General features: G+C 45.1%; 1 protein-coding gene across 1 annotated transcript; it reads right to left on the bottom strand.

Annotated features, from left to right (window-relative positions):
* Positions 1–7,928: 7,928 nt before the first annotated feature.
* On the bottom strand, positions 7,929–16,003 carry ntmt2 (N-terminal Xaa-Pro-Lys N-methyltransferase). The gene is made up of 4 exons (XM_010752034.3): positions 15,650–16,003; positions 11,394–11,566; positions 9,340–9,592; positions 7,929–8,964 (listed from the first exon to the last, which is right to left on the bottom strand). The coding sequence occupies exons 1-4, from the start codon at positions 15,855–15,857 to the stop codon at positions 8,708–8,710; spliced, it is 891 nt and encodes a 296-aa protein (XP_010750336.2). The 5' UTR covers positions 15,858–16,003; the 3' UTR covers positions 7,929–8,707.
* Between the last annotated feature and the right edge of the window lie 883 nt (positions 16,004–16,886).

Below are 16,886 nucleotides of genomic sequence, written 5' to 3'. Positions count from 1 at the left end.
GGAATATTATGGGAATCATTGATTTTTAAAGAACTGGCAGTAAACATTCAGAAACGCTGCCAATTGGATGAAAAGTGGAGTTTTACACACACACACACACAAAAAGTGAAATTGAATAATAAACTGTTGGCATCAAACCGCAACTTATTATGAAGGCCGAACCCCCACCAGCAGAAACCAGCTCTGCCTCCCCGAGATCAAGAGACAGGAAATACCTGCCGCTGAAGGGCCGACTCTCTCAGGTCCCAGCAGATTTACTGGAGCAGCTAATGGCTCCAGCAGCGGGGCCTGTTTCCCTGCCCTCCTCCTCATGAATACATCACATCACACTCACACACAGGCCAAGCACACACACACACACACACACACACACACACACACGGTATTTAAGCTTAAAAAGTACTCTGAACATCAAAACCACAAACCGAAAAAACAAGAAGGATTCTGCAGAATTAACTCATGAATAAAAGTGAATCTGATCGGCCCGTGCGAGTAAAAGTTCTGGACGACCCCGTGTGTTTTTTTATGTCGGACCTCTTTGTAGGGGGGCCCCCGGTGTGCCAACACTGCGGTCTCTGCATTTATTCATACAGTGCTAATGGTCTGAACACTGCTTCAGCCAGTATCAAATGTGGAGTTGGGTTTGTGTGAGGAGCTCCTGTCTGCAGATTGAAAGCTCTGAAGAAGAGGAGGATGAAGGAAAGAGGATGAGAGGAAAGGAGGAAGGATAAACACTATTCTTTCAAAGAAAAGTTCAGGATGAAAGGAAATATTCAGGCAGCACAGCCTCCAAACTGCAGAGCTCCAGTAAACACACCAAGCTGCTGTAAGATGCTCGGTCATTCTGGACTCCCTGAAGACTCGGCGCTCGCTCCAAACCTCGGCCTCGCCTGGCTCTCTGCTCTGACTCACGTAGGAAAAAAAGATTTAATCATGGGAGTAAATTGGCTCGGTGGAAAAATGATTCGTCGGGGCATAATGTGCATGTGCGAGCCATTTCGACTCATTACGCAGTGATCTGAAAGGTTATGGAATTGAAACCAGCATGAGGAGGACGGAGCTTCCAAGGGCACCGAGAGCGCCGGGGCCCACGAGAGCGGCTCCACATGTTGTCAGACGAGACGCTACCACGGCAACGCTGAGAGGAGGAGGAGGAGGAGGCGGAGGAGGAGGGGGGAGGCATGGATTGTGGGTAAATCTAATTGGGTGGCTCGGCACTCAAACCTCAGTCGGAGCAATGAAATGAGGTGTTTGTTGTACCAAATTACACTGAATTAATGTATACACTTACACTCACACACACACACACACAGATGCCATCGTCTGTGGTTTCCAGCTGTGTGTTATTCAAACCTGCATGTTGTTTGTTGTTGTATGCCACATGGCCAAAAGTATGTGGACACCGGAACATTCCACTCGTGTGATAGTCGATAGTCGAGAGTAGCTGCGTCCTCTGTTCTTCAGTTTTTCAGGCTGATTTTGGAACGGTCCCCCAGATTAAAGGACAAAATGTGAAGTCGTACGTCAGCACTGAAGAATAAATCTGTTTTATAAGGTGACAACACGACGGTTACGGTTCGGTTATGGTGACTCTGTAAAGGTCAGAGGAGCTTCGTCATCATGGTTACAGTAATAACTGTGTAGTTTCAGTTTATGGAACCATCGTGGTCAAAGAAAAACAAGGATGACTGACCTTCATCGCACTATGACAGTGTCACCTGACTACAGATGCTGTTGCTGAAACAGGTGACCCACACTGACCTGTGATCAGCTGAACGGTGTCTCTGTCATTCATACGTCTGTTCTCACTCTATGTAACTTTGGGCTCCGGGTCGGGAGAAGTACGTAACGCTTTACGGCACTAAGTCACACAGCAGCAACTATTTCACTGATTCTGGTGAAACTGGATCATATTTTATGGAGGAAATGTTTTCTGGTTTTCCCTCTGATGTCCTCCGGCTGCTCCGCCTCAACTCTCTGTGATTTACAGAGTTTATGATGGACAGTGAAGTAAACTGCTGACAGCTGTAGCTGCTGTTAGCTCATGTTAGCTCAGTCTGTTAGCTGCTGTTAGCTCATGTTAGCTCAGTCTGTTAGCTGCTGTTAGCTCGTGTTAGCTCAGTCTGTTAGCTCATGTTAGCTCAGTCTGTTAGCTCATGTTAGCTCAGTTTGTTAGATGTTAGCTCAGTTTGTTAGCTGCTGTTAGCTCATGTTTGCTCAGTTTGTTAGCTGCTGTTAGCTCGTGTTAGCTCAGTCTGTTAGCTGCTGTTAGCTCATGTTAGCTCAGTCTGTTAGCTCATGTTAGCTCAGTCTGTTAGCTGCTGTTAGCTCAGTTCGTCAGCTTGGCGGTGAGCTCAGAGCGACGGGTACTGAGTGTTTGTACCAACAGGCGTTATGGACGACCAGGAAGAAGAAGAGGAGGTAACCAGGCTCAGCAGCTTCTACAAACATGATGGCAGAGGAGAAGAGAGTGAAGAGGACGCTGACGGAGGAAGCTAAGAAGAGAAAAGGAGAGAGTGAGCGAGCAAGAAGCCGCCGGACAAGAGTAAGTTTATGATGGACGGTGAAGTAAACTGCTGACAGCTGTAGCTGCTGTTAGCTCATGTGAGCTCAGTCTGTTAGCTGCTGTTAGCTCATGTGAGCTCAGTCTGTTAGCTGCTGTTAGCTCATGTTAGCTCAGTTATCTGGGCTGCCAGTCTAACCCCAGTGCATTATTTTCTCAAACCATAACCACGATGTATCATTAAGAAAACCTTCAGGGAGACCAAGCAGCCAGAAAAAACAAACCAAGACCAAAAATACCAAAATTATACGGAGAGGAGTGAAAATTTCCCCCCTAAAATCTCCGGTTTTACTTCAAATCAGCTGAAGAAGGAAAGAAAGAGTATAGAGAAATATGGAAAGAAGAAGAGTCAGAGGAAAACAAGAAGTATTTTTAACAGGGAGGGAAAGTAATGCGTCAAAAAGGACGAGAGAGACACAAGAAGAAGAAGAAGACGAGGAGCGAAGGAAGGATGTTTGTCTGAAAGTGTCACTTCAGTTTCACGTCGAAAACACACAAAAGAATTGTTGTTGTGTACAAATATTGTTTTTCTGTTGTGAAATATATCTGGAAGACAGACACACACACACACACACACACACACACACACACACACCCCACACATTGCAGAAATGTTACACCAGCGTTTTACAGGCCTCTGCACATATAGCCAAGAACACACTGGCCCTGCAGTGCTCCCTCATAGTCATGGTGAATCACACACACACACACACACACACACACACACACACAAACACACACATGCTTTTCGCGCCGGCTCCAGATGGTTTGAAATTCCTTCTTTTTCTTTTTCTGTTGTTGTGAGCAATGCTTTCCGTCAAACGCTGCTCAGCAGGAAGGTCATTTTTGGGAAGAGGAATGATTCCTCCTCGTGGTATTGCACCAGTTTATTTTCCACATCCATGAACACAACGTTAAAACTCTTTAAATATCTGAGAGTGGAGGTACAGGACCTCCTGTGACGGCGCTCAGGTCAGGGCGTCATCGTTCGTCATCCTTTGTTTGGCTCACAGATTAAACCCTTACAGTCAGCAGCACCTGATCATCATCGCTGGGTGAAATATTACATGTTCAGGGCCGTGCCTATAAAAAGTCTGTGTAACTAATCCCTGCCCTCTCTGAGCTGAGAGCAGAGTGTGGCAACAAAAAAGAAGAAGAAAAGAAACACAGACCCTGGACGGCATGCTGAGAGAGTTAAAACTCTGAATGGGCAGCCAAAGAAAAGCAGCCCGGCAATCATCAGTTTCTTTCAGTGACATGATTTACTATGAGAACTGGGATGAAGAGCGAGCACATTCCTCTGGTACGGATTCTCCCAGGGAATGGAGGTTAGGCTTACTCCTCTCTCTGTCTCGGTGAAACCATCCCGGCTCCAGAGACCCACTGAGGTTTCTCTCCACTGCAGATCCACAAAGACTCGGTCTGTTCGGGATGAAAGCTCAGGCTGTTTGAGCCGGTGGCTCTGCTCAGGAAAGTGACCCCTCTACTGCTTCCTGGGGGTGTTTACTATCTTCACATGAGGGTGGAAGCTATAGTGTGACCATTGCATTTTTACTACAACAGTAAAGACTAAAGACTGAGACACTGTTAGCACCTTCTACAGGCTGCAGCGTCTGTTACACCCGACACGAGGGACTGATGAAGTTTGACCAGACCAGGTCCAGCTCCTGGCTTTGGCACCTCCTTGGTCACCTGAGGTACAAAGTTGTAAAGTGTTCCCCGCTGTATATTCAGAGAACTTAAAGGTCCGATTTAAAGTCAATTTCTATTAAAGCCAAAGACCTTAAAAATAATTCATGCTGAAAAAATCTATTTTATTTAGGATATTTAGAGTTTTGCTGCCATCCAAGTTTCTCCCTCACACCTGGAGGTGTATTCAGTTGGTTGCAATCTGCAGCCTGACCACTAGATGGCACTAAATCCTACACTGGACCTTTTATAATACCTGTTTTGATGGGACTTCCCTGTGAGGCAGCTGTGACACTGAACTACCAAACATCAACCTCCATGTGAAGTGAAGCCGACACAGGAAGTACCACAAACTGCAGTTCCTCTAACGTCCACTTGAGGCTGGCTCCAGAAGTGAGTCAGTCTCCATAAGTCCCCATGTCCAAATGTCCAACTTCACAGCAGAAATAAACATGTTTACAGCCTGGTACAAAAAACAGTTTTGGTCTCTGTAGCTAATTTCCCCGTTCATGACAACTGTACTGAGGGTGAATTTATATACAACTCACCTGTTCACATTATATTAAGGCTTAAAGTTATGCAGGGTTAAGAGCGGGGACGCTTTGACTGACAGGTGGGTGTGGTTACAGGTGACTGGTTTCATTCATCCCACCTCAGCGTCACGTCTTTGCCCATTTTTGGATAAGCTTCACAGTGTCTCTTCAGAAACCTGTGGGGGACGTCACGGAGACTACGTCCAGGTTTTAGACAGTCTGCGGGGACGTCACAGAGACTACGTCCAGGTTTTAGACAGTCTGCGGGGACGTCACGGAGACTACGTCCAGGTTTTAGACGGTCTGTGGGGACGTCACAGAGACTATGTCCAGGTTTTAGACAGTCTGTGGGGACGTCACGGAGACTACATCCAGGTTTTAGACAGTCTGCGGGGACGTCACGAGACACGTCCCGGTTTTTAGACAGTCCTGTGGGGACGTCACAGAGACTACGTCCTGTTTTTAGACAGTCTGTGGGGACGTCGGAGACTACGTCCAGGTTTAGACAGTCTGCGGGGATGGAGACTACGTCCTGGGTTTTAGACAGTCTGTGGGATGGAGACTACGTCCAGGTTTAGACAGTCCTGCAGAGACTAAGTCCAGGTTTTAGACAGTCTGCGGGGACGCACGGAGACTAGTCCTGGTTTTAGACAGTCTGTGGGGATGGAGACTACGTCCAGGTTTTTAGACAGTCTGCGGGACGTCACAGAGACTACGTCCGGTTTTTAGACAGCCTGCGGGGACGTCACAGAGATACGTCCAGGTTTTAGACAGTCTGCGGGGACGTCACAGAGACTACGTCCAGGTTTTAGACAGCCTGCGGGGATCGGAGACTACGTCCGGTTTTTAGACAGTCCTGGGGGTCGGAACTACGTCCAGGTTTAGACAGTCGATCGAGACTAGTCCAGGTTTTAGACAGTCTGCGGGGACGTCACGAGACTACGCCTGTTTTTAGACAGTCTGTGGGGATGGAGACTACGTCCAGGTTTTAGACAGTCTGGCGGGGACGTCACAGAGACTACGTCCAGGTTTTTAGACAGTCTGCGGGGACGTCACAGAGACTACGTCCAGGTTTTAGACAGTCTGCGGGGACGTCACAGAGACTACGTCCAGGTTTTAGACAGTCTGTGGGGACGTCACAGAGACTATGTCCAGGTTTTAGACGGTCTGTGGGGACGTCACAGAGACTACGTCCAGGTTTTAGACAGTCTGCGCAGACGTCACGGAGACTACGTCCAGGTTATAGACAGTCTGCGGGGACGTCACAGAGACTACGTCCAGGTTTTAGACAGTCTGTGAGAACATCTTGGACAGCAAACCAAAAGAAGTATTTATTTGTCGTATAGTTGTCTCTCTGGCTTTCAGTTGAACTTTTCATGCCGGTGTTTTGCCCGCACGCTCTCGGCCTTCTTCCTGTCTGGAATGGAGCCCAGAGCTCTGCTCTGCTGACGTGACTGGACAAATTAGTGTTACTGCAGCTAATATATTCAAACTGCTGCCGAGCGGCTGCAGAAGACATTGAGAAGTATTAGAAATGATAGCCTTGACTGTCAGCGACGCTAACCACTCCTGAAAAGGTGACAGCACATTTGGCTGTTATTTGCTGGAGGGAGAGAAAAAAAAATACCTACAAGTTTAACTTTGGGGGCATTTTGATCTTTAATTCATACGGGATGTGGAAAATGTGTTTGGTATATTCTCATCTGAAAAGAGTCATTCTGACGAGAGAGACGCGGCGTGGAGATCATCTCACGCCATCGTGCCTTCGACACTTTGATGATTTTGTACTTTCTCAGAGCCGGTCTGCTCATTGACAAACTATCCTTTCATAAAAAGCTCAGGGAGGAACAACACCGCACCACTCCCGTCGAGTGCTTACGCACGCAAACGCTGAATATTTGAGGCGACTCCTGGATGTGTTTTATGCAGACAACATCTGACAGGCTTGAAATGAAGCCAGGGCAGATATGAAAGCAGGCACTGTCTGTCAAAACCAGGAAATAATCAACCCCACCATCCACCTCAGGGGCCCAGCTGAAAGTCATTAGCCCAAAACAATGTGCTGCTTCTACTGTTAGCCTGAAAAAAATAATAATTGTAATAATACTTAGGGGAATTACCCTAACGATTTGAGAGGATCTCAATTATCTTGTGTGTGTTTTGAGCCCACTCTGGAAGATTGCAGCGCGGTCACTGTCAGGGGTGTGGACGTCGGAATATTTGGGGAAAATTGCTCAGCATTTATGTTCCAGGCTTGATTGTAATAGCAAACGGTGATTGCCCATCTCTAATCCTATTAGCTTTTTGTTTGGAACACGGGATGAAAAACATTATAAGTGAAAAGAGCTTTCACAAATCATCAAACTACATCCATATGCCTTCATTTGAACAACAATGCGGCTTAACCTCATCAGCTGAACTTAAGCAGACGTACAGTGAGATGCACTGAAACACACTGACGCTGCTCTGGAAAGTGGAATTTAATCAAGTAGAGCAATTTCAATAATTATAATCTAAATGTAAGCGCTACACAGAGAGAGCTGCACAGAAGTAATCGATATAAAAATGTCTATTAATGTGCAATGGTACAAGTCAAAGTATAAAACACATACATCAAAACTAAATTAATATTTACACCTGATGAACCTGAACATCATTTCTACTGCAACGAGAAGTCAGCAGGTACCTACATGCTGTGCTGTAAGGTGACAGTGAGACCACACCTCCACCTGTATTAACATGTGATCTGTATCTGGATATCTTAGAAAAGAAACTTCAGTCAGTGCAGATGTAAACGTACACAGTGCTGCACATCTGGAGGTGGTTCAGTAAAAAAACATTTGACATTTTTCAGTTTGTCCCCGGCGGTCGCTCGAGGTACTGCAAGTACGCAACGAAAAGATTCAAAGGGTTGCTGGAAAAATACCTGGCAGGTGATTGGATGAACCAGCTATCACCGCCATCAACCAATCAGATGAATGAACCATGTTGCATGTTAAAACTCCCCAACTCCAGTTCTGATGCTGAACTGATGCTAGCAGCGTCTACGCTGACAAACAGTTTGAAACTACACTTGTAGCTTGTTGTAGCTGTTGAGTGGAGTGAACCACTGTGTTCAGACACAACCTGGAGGCCTGGAAAGATTCAAGGAGAAGTCCAGGACCTGGACGTCCTGTTCCTTGATAAAACTGTCTAGATTAGCAACAAAACAATTCAGCTGCAGACGGTTGAGTCAGAGATTGAGGCGAGTTAAGCTCATATAAGATGATGTTGGGTCTGATCTACCTCTGTGTACACTGATTACATAATGCAGAGTATGTGTTGGTGTATCCAGATACTGATCACGTGTAAATCAATGAAAATATAAAGCAAAACAAATCTAACATGATCCATTACTGCTGCTGATACGTTGTGCGTGAACTGTGTATTTAGTCGAAAACTGAAACAAACCTTCGCTCAGAGGACGGAGCGAACAGTAAATCTGAATCCACATGTTATTCCCATGATCCTCGTGGTTCAGACAGGAACAAGCTTCTCCCAACACTCCAGAGAACTGAAGGTCTATCTTTGATGTCATCAAGAAACAAAACCCGGAGGTGGCCGGCCGACCGTAAATCTCGGTCTGTACTTTGCAGACGTACAGAGTGCTTCTGTCGACGTTTAATGTCTACCTAAAACCTTTATTTCATTTCTGTGCTGACCTGAAAATGAACTCCTGTCTCCATAAAAATCTCCCTGGGTGTGATCACACCATCCACACCGCCGGCTCAGGATTTATCGCCTGATGACATAGTGAAGATTTCCTGCTCTGCTGTTGTCGTTTTCAGGGACTTGATCACAAATCTGGACTTAAAAGTGGAATAACAGGTGAATTCAGCTTTAGGTTGATTTTCTGAATCTTTGCACGGCACTAATGTCACTTCTATTTCATAGCAATCATCCAGACAGGCATGATGATCTCAGGGAACCCTTCCTGCCTCTCCACAGCCAGGATCTCCAGGCCGGCCTTGGCGATGATGCCCCTCATGATGTCCAGGTGGCGGCTGATGCTGCTGTCGATGGGGTCCAGCTTGCAGCCCTGCCGTGCCATATTGTCCTTCATTACGATGACGCCGTTTGGACGCAGACTCTTCTTACAGCGAAACAGGAAGTTCATCAGGTCCTTGTCTGTGAGGTGGCCTGAAGAGAAAGATGGATAAAGACTGAGGAGAACAACAAGGACAGATCCCTGACCCTGACAGAGTCAGCAGTACCTGACATAAAAACAGGTTTCTGTTGACAGACTGCAGACCGGTGCTCAAAACACTGACATTGAAAAGAGAAATATTATTTTAGCACGAGTCCACGTCTGATGGGAAACAATCCCTGCAGTGTGTCCTGGCTGAACATCTCCCGTACAGGAGGTTACCCGATCGGATGCTGACCGAACCTGCAGCTGTAGCAGTGGTTGAACTCTCCTGCTGGATGTTTGAGATCCTCATCTGCTCTGAGGCTTTTAGTCAAGTCAACACACGTCATGTCTTGATACGACGACACGATTATTTTCATACTTACACGCCACCCACTGCATCCAGATGACGTCGTACTTGTTTTTCGGAGGTGTGAACTCTTGCAGGTTGTAGCAGTAGTAGGTCTCAATGCGGTCAGCGCCTTCGCCGAGGTACTCCTCGTGCGCGTGGAGCAGGAAGTGCTCCATCATGTCCGCCATCTCTACCTTCTCAAAGACAGGAAGGAGGACGCCTTTGGTCACACGGCCGATCCCGGAGCCACAGTCCAGGGCGAATTGTGTACCGGCCTTGCCAGGACCCTGTGGGTGAAGAAAAAGAAGGATGAAGCTTTGTTTCAGGGTTTACCTCGAGGATGAAGTCAATAAAACACCTCAATCGAAGATGGTTTGTAATAAAACTGGGGCAACCATAAAAAGAAGAGCTGGATTTATGTTTCACACAAAACAAAATGTCAGTTCCCTGCAGCATGTTATTACCATTTCTATAAGTCATAGAGGAGTCTATTCTTTATTTTCTGTGTTTCCAGATGTCTGGCCTCTGTACCTCAAAGCACCGACAGCACAAACAAGTAGACCTCAGTTCCTCGGGGCAACCAAACTATGAACTTTACCACGAGGGAACAAAAAGTCACCTCACTTGAATCATGCTGGTTTTTCTTCCTTTTCATTTGGTATTCTGACCTCACTCCAACCCCTCCACATCAGGGGCCCCAGTGTGTGATTGTATGAAAGATGGGGCCCCGAGGAGCTCTGCGCTTGTTACAGGAGGCTTCCTGGTTTCTGTGAATTACTGCCATATTGCTCTGTGCGTATGTAGCTCAGTTTAATCAGGATGTATTCTAAATCTCTTCCCACCACTTGTTTTTAATGGAGATGTCAGGTTTAAACAGGAGCTGTTCACAGCCAGGAAAGAGATTTGTAAGAGGGTGAAGAGTTGGTGGATGGGACAATCGGTTATTCAAGGTCAAAGAAACTTCTGGACATTCGCTGCACAAAAAAAAAGGAAGGATTGAAGCAAGCGTCCTCGACTCAGAGAGCAGCTAAACGTAGAAAACTGCATGCATACTGAATAATGCTGCAGGTACAGTCACCTGTACCGATAATGCAGAGACACTGTGTTGCAATAAAGTAACGGCGTCTCTCTCTGAGTGCTGACAACAGGAACTGTGTGTGCTGTATTGTGTTGGTGAACGCTGCACGCTGAGCTGTGTTAAATCGGGGGTTGTTGTGTTTACATTACATGTGTCTGCAGTTCTTTTAAAGGCGTCCAGTCTCAGCCATTTATAATTAGAGCTCCTGTAAAACTGATCCTTGAAATAACCCCGCTCTCTGGGTCAAACCCATTCTCCTGAATTAGCACATGGACTCTCCAAGCGTCTAAAAAAACCCACAGTAAGATGCATGCGTGCACACATACGTTTAGAAATACAGAAAATAATGATATATATCTTACAGAGAAGGGGTTGAGACATGAGCATGTTCATGTTCATGAAGCTAACAGCCTGGCTCCATCCAAAGGTAATCCACCTAAAGCTCACTGATTAACACGTTATATGTCAGTTAAACCGCACAAAAACAACTGTTTGCCGTTTTACAGGGTGTTATGTTGGAGAATATTTCCAGATGCCCAAAATATCAACTTTCCCTTCAGGTCATGCTTTTTTTTTCAGATCAATCGTGCACCAGCCTGAAATTTATGACACTGAAGATATTTCCCAAGAGAAAATATCTCCTCCTCCTCCTCACTGTAAACAAATGAGCACCAGTAAAAATGACCACAGTACAAAGTGATTAACAGCTTGGCTCACTTTGTTCTGTTCGGGTGTTTATGAGACTGGCATCGAGGCCGAGCTACTATTAGAAACTGCACTGAGGCTTCCTCCCACGTGAAACAAGATGAATTCTTTCTGTACAGTCAGGATGATGAATGCCTGGACTGAAATAGACTCTGACATGTATATTCATGATAACCACACAGTGTAAATCGATATACGAGCGTACAGTCGTGAAGACACAGCAGCAGGCCTTTCTCAGATGTCACCGTATGTCTTTCACAGATCTGACTGAGGCTCTGGTCCATCGTTGATGCGTCGTAACTCACCACAAACCTCTGCAGGAACTGCCGGGATCCCTCCAGATCAACGTTGCCTATCTCCACAAAATCTCCCAGCATGCCCTCCTCCGAGGCGGAGACGTCCTCGTAGAACTTCTGGGCTCGGTAGTAGAACTGTTTCTCTCCCTTGATGTACTCGCAGGTGACCGGAAACAGCTTCACTGTGAGGACAGGTGGACGTGAAGAGGACAGATTAAAAACAGGTTCAAATGAAAAATAGTTCAAATTAATTCAGAAATTAAATCAACTATTAACTAATAAGAAGTTTTAGATTTGTGTCCATCTGTCCTCCAGTATCTGTCCATCACGGACACAGAGTCATGTTTCAGTATTTTCAGGTGTTCTTCGTGGTTTTTTAGAGTTTGTCATTTCCTGGTAAACCATAAAAAGTTGTTGATATATGGAGAATAAAAAGTGCCTGTCTTTATTTGTAGACGTCACTCACTGCGTGACAGTCCAAAGATGATTTTGACTTGATGACCACACAGACAGTCACAGCCTCCCTGTCCGAGCAGCAACATGCTGCATCTGTTTATTTATTAATGTACTGAAGCCTGTTTTCAGACTCTGGCATCGCCGGCATAGATCACCTGAAAAGGTTGGGAAGCTCTCCCTCAGAGTTTGACTAACGGGGGAAACGGCCCTGCTGTAACAGAGAGGTCAGGGCATTGAATGACCAGCGTGGTGGATTTAGCAACATCTAGTGGTGAGGTTGCATATTGCAACCAACTGAATCACGCCTCACCTCACCTACAAAAAAAGCCCTATCTTGATCCCTGATGGAAAAACATAACAAGTCTCATTGTCAGAATAAAAACAGTCATGAAGATTATTTTCTATTCAGTACACTGGATTTCACTAAATGTCTAAACACACTGAAGTCTTAGGGATGATGAAGGCTGTTGGTTATTTCCAGCAATAGATGTGACTGGACTGTGGAGAGCTCTGTATGGAGTGGAACACTGTCTGAATCTCAGCGGAGATGTAGAATGATCATTTGATTGCCAGAAGACTATAAATAAAGAGTCTGCTCAGCTGTTACATGATGTAAGATAACACGCTGCTTAATTCATCTGCAATGTCGTCTGCTTCCAAACTTTTTATTAATGAGATGAGATTAGTGCCTCGATGCACCCTTCAGGACCACAACAGTTCCGATGGTTTGAAAGAGTCCAGTTATGCGTTGTACTACAACACTAGTATGATGTTTAACTTAACACCTGGCTTCTTAAACCATCCCGAGCTCTCACTGCTGCAGATCTGCTGAGCTGAAATAAATCCTGCAGAATGAACGCGACATTTCCGAAGGCTTAGGTGACACGTTCCTGCCGTGGAGGGGTTGGAGGTTTTGGTCCTGGGGGAATGTACGTCCTCTTGTGAGGGATCTCCAGTGGCAGATTTCATGACACCACAGTGAAACATTAAGAGAGGTGGGGGTGGTTTATTTCCAGCTGGACTCCGTCCTCCATGCTAGAAACATCAGGACGCGGGCAGAGAGCCAAGAAAAGGGGTCTGAACGGTCCAGCACCTGGAAGTCACGTTAAAAACAAGGTGCTGAAACTCACGGCTCATGCCAAGCGTCCACCTGGGCATGAAGGGTCACAGCCTCGAGTCTGATTGGACAGACTAATGCTGGCGCTTACATATGATGTGACAATTGAGGAAGTCTTTCGGTGAATGGGTAAGTATAGAAACATCGAGAAGAAGAAGAAGGAGGAGGGTGGACGACAGCGGGACGACGTACTCGTCTGCCAAGGAAACGTCAGTCCGGTGCCGTGTTCTTCACAGTGGATCAGATCATTAGAAGATGTTTGACCTTCGATGTAACAGAAGAAGACGTCTGATTAATCAGCGAGAGGCTCGAATGATTCATGTTTATTTCTGATGTTTAACCTAAATTTAAATCCAGTGATATTCAAACTGTGTGTGTACGTTGGTCAGGGGACGCTTCTTTAACTTGACATTTCCTGAATTAAGACATAAAAAAAGACAGAATGTGTCTCTTATTCTGTCCGTTTAAAGCTGTCAGCTGTAAATAACCCGCAGCTCTCTGACTGTCATGTATAGTACTGACTGACATGAGTTAGTGCTTTCATGGCTGACATGCCATGCCATTAATGGGCCTTGGATCAAGTTAGTGGAAAGAAAATCAGGCTTCTTTGAGCCAAAACGGCCAACAGGTCAGGATCTCCTGTTTCTGCAGCTCGTGGTCCCGTGATGGACGAGCCTGCTCCCTGCAGAGGATTCACTTAGACCAAACCACCTCAGGTACGGCGGAGAGAAGACGACTGTCAGGATGGAGGCCGTATTAAAGGGTCGGTGCTTGGATGGTGCATAAAAACAAATAAATATTACATTATATAATGAGTCACACCCTGAAACACTGAACAGATGATCAGCATCCATCCCCTGTCTGTGTTAATTCAGCTTCTAGCATAAACACCTCTAAAGATCAGAAGTTAATATTAAAATAATGTTTTAGTGCAGAAACTTTAAATGTGGTGTCATCTGTCTTTTATTTGTCTACAGACATGCAGCTCAGTTTATTCTTCAGGAAGTTGAACATTACAGTCATCAGGTGTCTCTGTTCTTCAGATCAAATGAATTCTTGGTTATATTTCTGATATATATTTCTATATTTCTGATATTAAGGTTTAAAACTAAGGTTTTTAACCTGTTCACAGGAGGTTGGTGTCTGAGTTTAACATCACACTGAGTTTAACATCTATTTAACCTGTGCACAGACACTTTGGAGTTTCAGGATCACATTTGGAAATATTTCTTTTTCACATAAACAGATTTTAGGTTTGTGCATGAAGATGAATGAATCAGTTTGTTTGGTCACATGCACTGATTAAACTGGGCACCTTAAGAGGGTGAAATGAAGAATTAAAGATATTTAATCTATTTTAAGATATTTGTTCTCCACTAACAGAGTTTCTTTGAGAACATTTGGACATGTAGATCTTTATTATTATTTAAAGAAAATGTGTTTTATTAGAAATATTTGTGGGTAACTGTGTCTATCAGTTATGTTTTTATCTATTGCTTGAATATTATACATAAACCTGAGAGGACCAGATACTGTTTATGTGTTTTTATCTACGTACACGGCCTCGGATCATCGTCAGAGGTTCAAGTGAAGAGATGGAGTGAGTCGGTGAGAGATAAAGAAATGAAATGGAGGTTTAAAGAAACTGTTTTCTTGTTGTGTCAGTTTTCTGATCGTAATGATGTCTCCCCTTCATGATACAAACAACAACTGGTGAATGAATAATTAGGCTGAAATAATTCAGAGTTTATCTACTTATTGAGAAATTGATCGTCAACATTTTCCCACTGGCAGGTTCAGATTAAAAAGTGTATTTGTGAGGGAATGACGTAAAAACTTGACTGTAATGTTCTCCCTTATATTGATTTATATATTTGTGGTTATAGATGTTTTTCTATAGGTTTTGTATGAAGTGTTATGAAGGATCAGGAGATTTAGTTTGGTGAATAAAGTGCAGAATTAAGTTTTTTATTTGTTAAAACTGGGCTGAATTTCACTTCATTTCCCAGGATTCTTTGAGGTTATTACACCGATATATTCCAAAACAAACGTGTTTCTATTTATACTACATCGGATGTTTGGTTCAGGCTGATGTGAGCTCATGTATGGAACATGTTAAGACTTTGCATAGTCGTAACTTCAACATGCACGCAGGCATTCACACGCAGCCCAAAATATCTGTGGATCCATCCATCTACAGTCTGCTAACATTTGTCACCGTGAGCGGCTGCTCATATCGAAGTAAAGCTGCAGCAGCAAAACATGCACGAGTGTAACTGAACTGAACACGCCGGTGTTTCAACTGGAAGACATTACATTTTTCTAAAAGTTAGACGTTCACTGTCCTGTGAAATATTAGTAGATGTCTACTTAGGACTGAAAACTCTGAAACACCATGTTCCAGGTCTGCAGTAAGAACAGGCAGCGTGGGGGGAACACACAATCAGTATTGTTTTGGCTTCTGCAGTTATTTCTGTTGTGGGGGAACCTTAAACCTCATTCCCAGCTTTAACCCTCTGAACGATGTTCTGCAGTGTCATTTGCACTGAACCAAAACAAACCCACCGGCATGCTCCTTCAGCTTTGCCCGATCTTTAATGGAGTCAAGGGTCAAGAAAAGGTTGTAAATCTCGGCCAGTTGACTGTGAGACTGGTGTGAGGTTGGTTGGACCGGTGTGGCCCTTCTTCTTACCCATGGGAACCTTCTCCAGCAGGTACAGGTAGCTGGCAAAGAAGTCACTCCTCAGCGTGTGGTGCACGTGGAAGGACATGCTGTGGCGACACATGGTGTCATCCGTCTCTTTCCAGCGATCCCTGAACGCCTGGTGAGCACCCTTGTACGCGAAGCTGGCTTCTGCTTCTGGGGTGCTGCTTTCGTCTTCAGTTGTGTCCATGTCCATGTTGGTTGTATGTAGCACCAACCAGAGCTGTGCTGTTATCCTGAAGGTGTTTGAAAGAGCAGTAGTAGAGTAACACCACTAGTGTGGTTACCGTTTGGGACACTGTTTCTCCAGCTGCTGCTATATCTGTCGAGCTGTTCAACACGTCTCAGTCACAGTTCAAGTAATCATCAGGGATCTTTTTCACAGGGCGGCGCTCAGGACGTCCCGCCAGATTTACAGATCACCTGCTACGGCCACGGACTGAAGGAGGGGGGCTGGGGCATGGAGGGAGACGCCTGCCGCCTCAGGACGAACAGAGGCAACTGAACTTCACGCTGTGAATGCCAGCAGCGTATAGGGTCCATACGTCCTGCTGCCATATACTGTTGTCCTAAAATTAGCATCTTCTCATGTTTGTAGCTCATGTTTTTCACGGGCACAGTTCAGACAGTAATACTTTGCCCACTGCACACACACACAAAAGAAAGGAAGGTAATGATACATTTATAGAGTTACTCCAAAGAGAAGGCCACACAGGACAACAGAAAAACAGATTCAAAGACAATAATAGAATCGATAAAAGGACAATCAATAAAAATGATTTAAGAGATGAAAAGATACAAGTAAAAGAAATAAAATAAAAAATAAACAACACAAGAATTCACTGACTCAGCGAGCTTCATCTCCTCGGGCAGGTCGAGGTCCTTCCAGAGTCGAGGGGCTCTGACAGAAAAGGTTCCATCACCTTTAGTTTTTAGCCTTGAACCCAGAACAACCAGAAAGATCTCAGGCTGCGAGCTGAGCTGGTCTGGGGTTAGCATCTAGCAATATATTCATGGGCTATCACGAGGAACACGGAAGATTCGAAATGCAGGTTTGGAGGCAATGGTCGAGGTTCAAAAGGCAAAAGTTTACTAGACAATAACTCGACGATACAAGATATGTCCGGGCGAAAGTACAAAATCAAACGGGAAGAATCATCATCAAAAAACAGGATCAAGGTCAAGAACTGGAAAACGCTGAAATGCTGAAACGCTGAAACGCTGA

Source organism: Larimichthys crocea, chromosome XVII, assembly GCF_000972845.2.
Source record: "Larimichthys crocea isolate SSNF chromosome XVII, L_crocea_2.0, whole genome shotgun sequence".
NCBI lineage: Eukaryota > Metazoa > Chordata > Actinopteri > Sciaenidae > Larimichthys > Larimichthys crocea.
Note: the sequence above shows the minus strand (reverse complement) of the source record. Positions and strands in the feature narration are given on the sequence as shown.

What these genes read in the sequence shown, in the direction of transcription:
- ntmt2 (XM_010752034.3), bottom strand. Translation starts at nt 15,857, where the DNA reads ATGGACATGGACACAACTGAAGACGAAAGCAGCACCCCAGAAGCAGAA. An exon ending in AGTTCCTGCAGAGGTTTGTG is followed by an intron (nt 9,593 to 11,393) that starts GTGAGTTACGAC and finishes CTTCACCCACAG; the next exon opens with GGTCCTGGCAAGGCCGGTAC. An exon ending in CTGGATGCAGTGGGTGGCGT is followed by an intron (nt 8,965 to 9,339) that starts GTAAGTATGAAA and finishes CTTTCTCTTCAG; the next exon opens with GCCACCTCACAGACAAGGAC.